The sequence below is a fragment of the Muntiacus reevesi genome, unplaced genomic scaffold (assembly GCF_963930625.1).
Source record: "Muntiacus reevesi unplaced genomic scaffold, mMunRee1.1 SCAFFOLD_98, whole genome shotgun sequence".
Taxonomy (NCBI): Eukaryota; Metazoa; Chordata; class Mammalia; order Artiodactyla; family Cervidae; genus Muntiacus; species Muntiacus reevesi.
In genome coordinates, this window is record NW_027077871.1 from 376,431 (window position 1) to 386,032 (window position 9,602).

The following is a 9,602-nucleotide window of genomic DNA, read 5'->3' on the forward strand; positions in this document are numbered from 1 at the left end:
GAGGGTCTTATCTGGGAGCCCAGAGGCCATGTGGCCAAGTCTGTTTATCCTCACATGTAGCACAGGAGCCCTTGCCACAGCCACCTGTCCCTTGGAAAGAGAGTTCTGGGCCACAGAGGGGCTCCCAGCAAGGAGGCTCCAGGAGGAGCAGCTGCAGTCCCAGGGGTGGGGCCTCTGGGACCTGGACTGTACAAACAGGTTTCTGGAGCAAACCCCAGGTGCTTACCCCCACCCCAGCCAGAGGCGGAGGGCAGCCCAGAGCTGGGGCAATGGCAGCTCAACCTCAGAATAGGGCAGAGGCCCTGAATACCATCAGGCAGGTAGAGAGACTGAGGCCCCGAAGGCTGGGGGCCCTGTGATGAGGAGACAGGTTTTCTTCCCACTCTCCTCCCCCTCCCCAGCCCAGGCTCAGGCGATTTTCTGGATCTCCTGGATTGTTTGGGAACCACAAGCTGGTGATTATTAGAGTCTATTTGAGAAGGAAAGTGGGGGATGGAACACTGATTAAGCACCTTCCTGGAACCAGAAGCTGTGACTACAGAGGGACAGCCTCACCAAAGCACAGCTCCAGGAGCACGTGTCCACGAACCCTTCAGGCAGGAGGCTCGGACGCACACATGTGTCCCCAGGTCATGGGGCAAAAGAGGCCAGGCTGCAGCCCAGGAGTTACAAAATCAGGCCCAGTGCCTTCCCTGCCCTGCGGACCTGACCACAGCACCAGCAGCTCCGCAAGCAAGCTCTGCCGAGGACAAATCTCCTCGACAGCCCCTCAGCCAAGATCACAGCCCAGGCTCTTCCCAGGGAAGAACAATGCCTGTCCACCCATGAAGACCACCAAGAAGCACCGGCCCCCAGTGTGGACAATGCTGCCCGAACCCACTCCATGCGCAGGGCACCCCAGGCCCACACCTACCCCGTAAGGACCACCACGAAGTCCATGACGTTCCAGCCGTTCCGCAGGTAGGAGCCCTTGTGAAAGACAAAGCCCAGCGCGATGATCTTGATCCCAGCCTCGAAGCAGAAGATGCCGATGAAGTAGGGCTCCGTGTCATCCTGAGGAGAAGCACGGAGCAAGGTCACCACCGCCCAGACGCACCGGCGAGGACCCCCAGCCCTGCCACGACACCCACCGTCTCGGTCCTCTCAGCACGGGCCTGGGTGCTCTCTGCCAGGCTCCCCTAGCACACAGGTGGCCCTGTCCCCACAGCCAGTGACACCCAGCCATGTGAGGAGGGGCTCCCCCCGACACCCTACCGCAGAGTGAGCAATGCTGCCAACAGCAGCATGTGAGGGGCTTCCTGCAATCACCAGGGCGGTCCTCTTACACCATCCCACAGGCACTGAGCACTGCGGCCATCCCCATCCAAGGGGGAGCTGAGGCACAGAGAGATCAAGGAACTGGGCCAGAGACTCGCAGCTTATGAGAGGCAGAGCCGGATTCCAAGCCAGAGGTGACCCGGGTCTGACCCTGGGCTCGAACCACGGCAGGGACCATGCCCAGCTCCCTGGAGCACAGCCCAGGACCCGCTCGCTCACTCAGGACACACCTGCTGCGTATTCAAAACACACACGTTCTGGTGCGCGCAAACACGGTGGGCCTCAGGGAGCCCCTGGAGAGCAAGGCAACCAGCGGGGCGACCAAGACAGGAGTTCTGGCTGGAGTCAACAGACAGCAGCACTGGGACGGGGAGCAGGCCTGCGGGTGCCAAGGCCCGCGCGGGGATGGGCTGTGGGCACTCGGGGAGCATGGGGATGTCACACGCTGGGGGCAGGGGCAGACGGAGCCTCTGTGCAGGTGACCCCAGGGGCGGGACCGAGGGGCACTGGAGGAGGAGGGTCAGCAAGGGAAACAGCCCGGGCGCAGACCACAGACACAAGAGGAGAAAGAGGAGGCGGGCAGGTCCTGCTCTCAGGACCGTGAGACCTGCCACCCAGAGGCTGCTCTGCCAGCGAGAGGCCTGGCCTCCGGACCCAGGGAGGGGAGAGCCAGGCTGACTCCTGTGGGGGCTGCTTGTTCCCACTGCGGACCAGCAGCCTGTGCCTTCCTCGCCCCAGGAGCCTGGCCTCCAGGGCTCTCCCGTCCGACCTGGGGAGCCCTCAGCCTGGCCTCCTGGCCCATGGTTGCTGGTAGCAGCGTACGGCAGAAGCTGCTGCCCCCAGGGACCAGGCAGTGGGGCGTCCATCACAGCCTAGCTCCCCCATCCTACTGTCCTGTTGCTGACTCACGAGGATATTCCCTCCCCAATGCTTCTGGTCTGGTTCAGTCAGAGGGTCCCCTTTCCCCAAGAGAAGAGGCTGCCAACCACCTACCCTGAATAAACACAGGGTCCCAGCAAACATGTTCAGAGAAACTCTGGGGTTGCGGGAGAAGAGTTGGCCAACATGAGGAAATGGAGTGGGGCCCCTTCCCAGACCCCTTGCTCCCAGCCCCACCCCTGACCACACTCAGCAAGGGCTGGCTCGGGGGAGGGGTGAGACTGTGAGCTGGGGGCTCCAGCTAAAGGCCAAGTGGGAAGTTGACAGGTGGGTGGGAAGCAGAGCTGCGGAGGCAGGTGCCTCTGCACCACGAAGCCCCTCCTAGCCTCTGGCAGCAGCACCAGCCTCCAGACCTGATCTTGGGCCACCACTGCGCCTGCTCCCCAGGCCCTCTGTGTTCAGCCTCCAACCATCTCAGGGTCACCAGGCCTTGTGGGGGTGAGCACATTCTGCTCAACCCTCAACCCTTACAAGTGTACAGACTCCCATCACCACAAAGCAAACTGTCCCTCACCTGAGAGGCTGGATGCACACTGGCCTACTCAAGCCTGCTGCCCAGGAGGAAGGCCCGAGCCTGACTGCCATTCACAGGCCTCCCTGCCCCTGCCACCCTCAGCCTGTTTCCCTCTGGCCCCGCCCCTGCCACACCCTGTGGCCTGGCATTCGAGGCTCCCTGCCAGAAACCCATTTTCTCTCCCTTTCACCCTCTTCTCCAGCCTTCAGAATGGGCACCCACCACCAAGCTCACAGCAGGCCAGGGGCCCCATCACCAGCAGAAACCTGGGGCCCAAAGAGGGCAGGTGAGCCTGTCTAGCTCCATATCTGGACAGGAGTCACCCACAGGGACCACCCTCCACTCTGTCAGTATGCCCTTCACAACCCTCCCCCTCCAAACCCACAACTGAAACCCCTCAGCCGTTCTTGTGCCTGGAGAAACAGCCAATCCACAAACCCCCATCTCTTGGCTGACCACCCCGGCTGTCACTTCTCTGCCTTCTCGAGGTGCCCACCCAAAGTAGAGCACCCCCAGGGCAGCCTATTCTGTCTCCTCTGCTTCACCCCTTGGCCTGAAGTTCAAGGCCCATGCCAAGCACAGAACAGGCTCTGCTTCATCAATGCTTATCTCTGCTGAAGTAAAGGAAAGAAGTTTGGAAGAACAGTTTCTTGTCAGGATGTGGAGAAAAGGGTTCAGTCTCTGGAAGGCTGGTGCCCCCAGAAGTGCCTCTTTCTTCAGGGACCCCAGGACTGCAGCACCCTCCAGCCCCTGCGTGCGCTTTCCTTCTCTCTGCTCTGAAGCTGAGTCTCTCAGGCCCCAGTGAGCCCACATCAAGCCTGGGCAGAGAGGCCAGGGCAGCTGGGACGCTGCGGGCTAGGAGACATAGGCTCACCTTCAGAATGGGGCCTGCCTCCTCAAGCAGCACCCTGCCTCTGCCCCAGCCCCTCCAGATACCCTGACCTAGCACCCTGGTTCCCATGGGCTCAGTGCTTCAACAGGGGAAACATGGGGTCTGGGAGCTCCTGGCAGGAGCGGGTGAGAACTATGTTTGGGGATGTTTGGGAAGAAAGCCTGGGAAGGAGTGCATCCATGGGAAGCAAAGGCCCCACAGGGAAGGCGACCCAAGCAGAGCCAGAGAGGGAGACAACCAGGGGTGCACCTGGGTCAGAGCCCACCACAGCCCTGGAGGGAAAGGGGCAGCCTGGCATTGCAGACCCTGGGCCATCGTGAAGGCCCCTCTCACGTGCCAGCATTAGCTCTTAGTTTCTTAGGTCACGCTAAGTCCGCGTGGGCGGGACAGGGGTAGGGTTGGCTAGTGTCACTGGGCAGAGCAGCTGCTGGCTAACATGCCCTCCCTCAAGCCACCGGCCCCAAGCAGGGGCTGAGCGGGCTGTCCCACTCCTCCTGACCGTTGAGGGAAGTGTTAGCTGCCCAGACAACCCAGCCCGAGGAAGCTGCCCCGTCACGGGTCCTGAAGGGTCGCAGAATCAGACAAGCTGCCGCCACTGCACGCCCCGCCCTCAGCCCGCCACCACAGCACTCACCAGCCGCTCAGACATGGGCGTCTTGTCTCCGTCTGGGAGGTGCTGCTCCAGCGCCAGCACGATACAGTTGGCGATGATGGTGGCCAGAATCATGTACTCAAACGGAGTGCGTGGGTTAAGGACTAGACAGGAGGCGCCAAAGAGGAGAGGCGAGGAGGCCAAGGCCGGCAGCGCGCAGTGCAGCAGCCGAGCCCGGCCGCCTCCAGAGGGCCTGAGAATGACCGGGTCCGGAGCCCACCCCACACTTCCCGCCCCGCTCGGGGCGCCGCGAGGGCCGCCTCCGCAGTCGCAGCCGCCAGCCCCTCAGCACGTCCCCGCGGTCGTCAGCACCACGGACAGCGCCCCTGCGCGGCTCCGCCCGACTCCCAGCGCCTCCGCACGTCCCCGCGGCCGTCAGCACCACGGACACCGCTCCCTCCGCGGCTCCGCCCGATACCCGCGCCCCGAGAGAGGGGGCCGTGCGCCCCCCGCGCGCGGCGGGAGGAAGGACCCAGCGCAGGCGCACGCTGCCTCAAGACACGCAGCCACATGTACCTACACAGCACGTGAACACCCATGTACCGAGAGTCCCGAGCGCACGCACGCGCAGCGCCGGGTTCACGCTCTGCCCTCACACACTCGGGCACCTGCAGTCAGGCGCGCGCACGGGCTCGCCTCCACCCGGCGCTCACACCTACACGGACACCGATTCGCCCTCGGGTGCCCTCCAAGCTGGCCACGCGCTCTGCGCCGGCATCGACGGAGAGAAGGGACGAGCCCAGGGGCAGGGGGCTCCGCCCAGCGCCCACCCCGCTCCCGCGGCCGCCGCCACCACGACCACACACACACACACAGAGAAACAAAACCACGCACGCACACGCGGCGCGCCGAGAGGGCCCGGAATCCGCCCCGCCCCCTCCTCGCCGAGCGACCCGATGCGCTCTCCCAGGGCGCACCCTCCTCCAGCCCGGGGAAAGATGGCCACTGGGCGCAGCATGCGGCCGGCCCCCTCCCAAGCCCCCAGCCCAGGCCGCCCCTCCCAGACCCCGCAAGGCGCAGACGCCGGACGCCGCGCCCCGTCCCCGTTCCCGCGGCCTCTGGCGGCCCCTGGCCCCCACCCGGCCCGGCACACGGCAGGATATGGCCACTCGGTGATGCGCTTGGCGTATTTGCGGACGACGTTGTCCTCGCTGAAGACGAAGAGCGAGCGGTTGACGGTGAAGCAGTTCTGCTTGACCGGGATGGGGTTGTACAGCGCCATGGTCCGCGCGCGTTGCGCGATCGATTGCTTGTAGAGGACCCGCTGGCCCGGCTGCAGCCCCCCGGGGCCCGGGCCTCCCGCCCCGCCGGCCCCGCCGCCCCGCGCCCGCTCCCCGCCGCCGGGGCCCCCATAGCGGCCGCCCAGCTCGTCCCCGAAGCGGACCATGGCTCCCGGGCGCTGAGCGCATCCCCCGGCCCGGCGGCCCCGCGGGGATCGGAAGGCGCGAGCCTCGCCCGGCGCTCTAGCGGAGCAGCCGCGGAGCCGCCGGACCCGCACCAGACCTCGCCCGCCAGGCAGCCGCCGCACCCGACTCAGCCGCCCGCGCCACGCCCTATATGGGGCCGGTCACATGGAGGCTCCAGGCCAATCCGCGCCCGCCCCGCCCGCCCGGATCGCGCCCGCCCCGCCCCCAGCTGGCCGCCCCCGCCCTGTCCCCTAGCCCCGTCCAGCCGCCGGCCCCTGGGACCGCGCCTCGGCCCCCGAGTCCTCCCGGCTGCGCGAGAGCGGTGAGTGTGCGCCCTCGGCGCGTCCCGCCTCGCTCCCGGCCGGCACTTGACCAGATGCTGAACTGAGCAGCTGAGACGAGGAGCTGGGCGGGGCTGAGAGTCCTCGACGGCGAGCTGAGCGGCGCAAACGACACCCCCCGCCCCCCACACACCGGAGGCATCGCCAGCTCCGAGATGCTGTCGCCCAAAGTGGGGTCGGGGAGCCCCTTGCTCCCCAGGTTTTCCACACCTCACTCCTCCCAGCGGCCACATCGCCCACTCCCCTCCCCCTCGCTGCGACCACCGGGCTCTTCCAAGAAGACGTTGACTCCCAGGTTCTCTCCTGCCTTCATTTCGGGGTCTTCTGCGTCAAGAAAGAGGATGCTGTCAACTCCTGGTCTCGGGTTTTCAGAATGCACAGCCCTCTCCTGGGCTCCTCCTCCCTCGATCATGTCCTAGACCTTCCCATCAACACACACTGAATCAGCTCCAAAACCTCAATTCAGAGAGTTCTGTGTTCCACCATTCCCTCAATAAAAATTTAAAGAGAGCTTGTTGTATGCTATTCAGCCAACATCTCCACCAAGCAGTATTAGATGCCAGGCGCTAAGCTCCCAGCTCTGCCTTTAGGGAGCAGACATGCTTACACAGGGGTAGTGTTCTCACAGGGCTTATTTGTGCCCAGCCCTGTTCTCCTGGATTCACATACTATTTGCTCATCTGGGCCTCACAATGTTCAAATAAGAAGCCTTTCCCGAATCAGCGACAGAGGAGGTAAGCCAAGCATCCCTTCCACCAGTGCACAAACAGCCAGTCAGCACCACCACAGCATCGGCAGCAGGGCTGTGAAAACAGAACAGGAGCCAGGGAAGACGACTTTCAGGAAATGGTCCTTGAGTGGACCTGAATGTAGAGTGAGACGGGACACTGGGATGGCAACACTGGGGCCAGGCAGACTGAGGTCTGGCCTCTGGCTGCCGTTTTTAGCGTGATGGGTAGTCAGAGGAGAGTTTGGAACAGATAAGTCGTCATTTGACTCCTTCTCTAAAAGGGTCCCTCTGGTTGCTCGGTGGGGACCAGACTGCAGGCTGCGGTGTGTGCATCCCCGGGGGGTGTGTCCAGAGGCTAGCAGCCCAGCCCCCGGTGTCAGTGACTATGCAGCACAGTTCTAACCTCACTTCATCAGAAGTCAGAAAGTGCACCATTTCAGGGACACAGACTCCTCCCATCTCTCTTCCCTCCTATTGTCACCATGTACACCTTTTATCCTCAAGCTTGTCGCCTCATGGCCCAAGGTGGCTGCCATAGCACAAGGCATCATGTCTTTATACCTCTGTCTCAGACAGGAAGGAACAAGCATGTGTAAAAAGGACTTTTTTTTAAGTATAGTTGATTCATAAAGTTGTGTTAATTTCTGGTGTACAGCAGAGTGCTTCATTTATATCTATATATAATAAATAGTTCACATCTGCTAACCCCAAACTCCCAACCCATCCCTCTCCTACCTTCCACTGGCAACCACAAATCTATTCTCTATGTCTATGAGACTGTATCTTTTTCATAGAGAAGTTCATTTGTATCATATTTCAGATTCCACATATAAGTGATATCATGTGATATTTCTCTTTCTCTCTCTGACTTAGAATGATAACTTCCAGGTTCATCCACACCGCTGCAAATGGCAGTATGTCATTTTCATGACTGAGTAGTATTCCATTATATTTTCTGTTTCACGATGGAGGAGTAGAAGGACATGTGCTCATCTTTTCCTGCAAGAACACCAGAATTGCAACTCGCTGCTGAACAACCATCGACAGAAGAATATTGGATCCCACCAAAAAGAGATACCCCACAACCAAGGACAAAGGAGAAGCTGCCACAAGATGGTAGGAGGGACACAATCACATTTAAAATCAAATCTCATACCCGCCAGAGATGCTTGGAGGGTGCAAACAAAACCTTGTGAGCACCAGGACAGAGGGAAAGGAGCAGTGATGCTCACAAGACACCGAGCCGGAGCTGCCTTTGAGTGTGTGCGTCTCCTGCAGAGGTGTGGGTCAGCAGTGGCCTGCCCCAGGGACAGGGGCCCCGACGGCAGCGGTCCCGCAGGCTCAGCATGTGGCCCAAGTCCTCTTGGAGGAGGCCGCCATCAGCCCCACTACAGCCCACCGGCTTTACATTTTATTCTTCTCTGAAAGCATCTGTCAGTTTCCAAACTTGGTCTCCCCTGGAGTTGGCCATTTTGGCCTCTGGCTTTGTCCTGCCCTGGGACCTTCTGCATTTCAGGCCAGCCACGCACTTGAAGGGAGTTCATAACTCCGAACTTCCCAGCACCCCTCAGTTTTCACCCGTCACCCTCTCCAGCCAATAAGCCAGTAACTTTCTGCTCCGGTCTCGCTCATCAGGAGCCCTCAGGAGAAAGTGAAGTGAAGTCACTCAGCCATGGACTGCAGCCTCCCAGGCTCCTCCATCTGTGGGGTTTTCCAGGCAAGAATACTGAAGTGGGTTGCCATTTCCTTCTCCAGCGCCACCGGCTTTAAAACTCAACATCCAAAAAATGAATATCATGGCATCTGGTGCCATCCCTTCATGGTAGATAGATGGGGAAACATTAACACTGACAGACTTCATTTTCTTGGGCTCCAAAATCACTGCAGATGGTGAGTGCAGCCATGAAATTAAAAGACTCTTACTCCTTGGAAGAAAAGCTATGACCAACCTAAACAGCGTATTAAGAAGCTAAGACATTACTTTACTGACAAAGTTCCATCTAGTCAAAGCTAAAGTTTTTCCAGTAGTCATGTATGGATGTAAGAGTTGGACCATAAAGAAAGCTGAGGGCCGAAAAATAGATGCCTTTAAACTGTGGTGCTGGAGAAGACTCTTGAGAGTCCTTTGAACAGCAAGGAGATCAAACTAGTCAATCCTAAAAGAAATCAACCCAGCATATTCATTGGAAGGACTGATGCTGAAGCTGAGGCTCCAACACTGGTCACCTGATGCAAAGAGCAGACTCATTGGAAAAGACCCTGACGCTGGGAAAGATTGAAGGCAGGAGAAGAGGACGACAGAGGATGAGATGGTTGGATCGCATCACCAACTCAATGGACATGAGTTTGAGCAAAGTCCAGGAGATAGTGAAGGACAGAGAAGCCTGACATGCTGCAGTCCATGGGGTCACAAAGAGTCGGACACAACTGATCAAGTGAACAGCAACAAACACGTATTCCATTGTCTATACACACCACATCTTCTTTACCGATCCATCTGTCCATGGACATCTAGGTTGCTTCCATGCCTTGCCTATTGGAGATAGTGCTCCCATGAATGTAGGGGTGCATGTACCTTTTCAAATTAGAGTTTTCTTGGATATACATATCCAGGAGTGAGATTGCTGGATCACGTGCAACTCTATTTTCAGTATTTTGAGGATGCTCCATACTGTTTTCCACAGTGGCTGCAGCAATTTACATTCCCACCAACAGTGAAGGAGGGCTCCTTTTTTCCCATACCCTCTCCAGCACTTGTTATTTGTGGATTTTCTGACTGGTGTGAGGTGGTACCTCACTTGTTCTGGTTTT

General features: G+C 59.7%; 1 protein-coding gene across 2 annotated transcripts in view; it reads right to left on the reverse strand.

Moving 5' to 3' along the window:
* Nucleotides 1-5,701, reverse strand: part of CACNA1B (calcium voltage-gated channel subunit alpha1 B) — a 216,504-nt gene extending 210,803 nt beyond the window's left edge. For both annotated transcript variants that reach the window (XM_065917065.1, XM_065917067.1), the window contains exons 1-3: nucleotides 5,418-5,701; nucleotides 4,297-4,402; nucleotides 914-1,053 (exon numbers count right to left, since the gene is read on the reverse strand). In XM_065917065.1, the coding sequence (XP_065773137.1) occupies nucleotides 914-1,053; nucleotides 4,297-4,402; nucleotides 5,418-5,701 (530 nt within the window). The remainder of the gene's footprint in view (nucleotides 1-913; nucleotides 1,054-4,296; nucleotides 4,403-5,417) is intronic.
* Nucleotides 5,702-9,602: the final 3,901 nt, after the last annotated feature.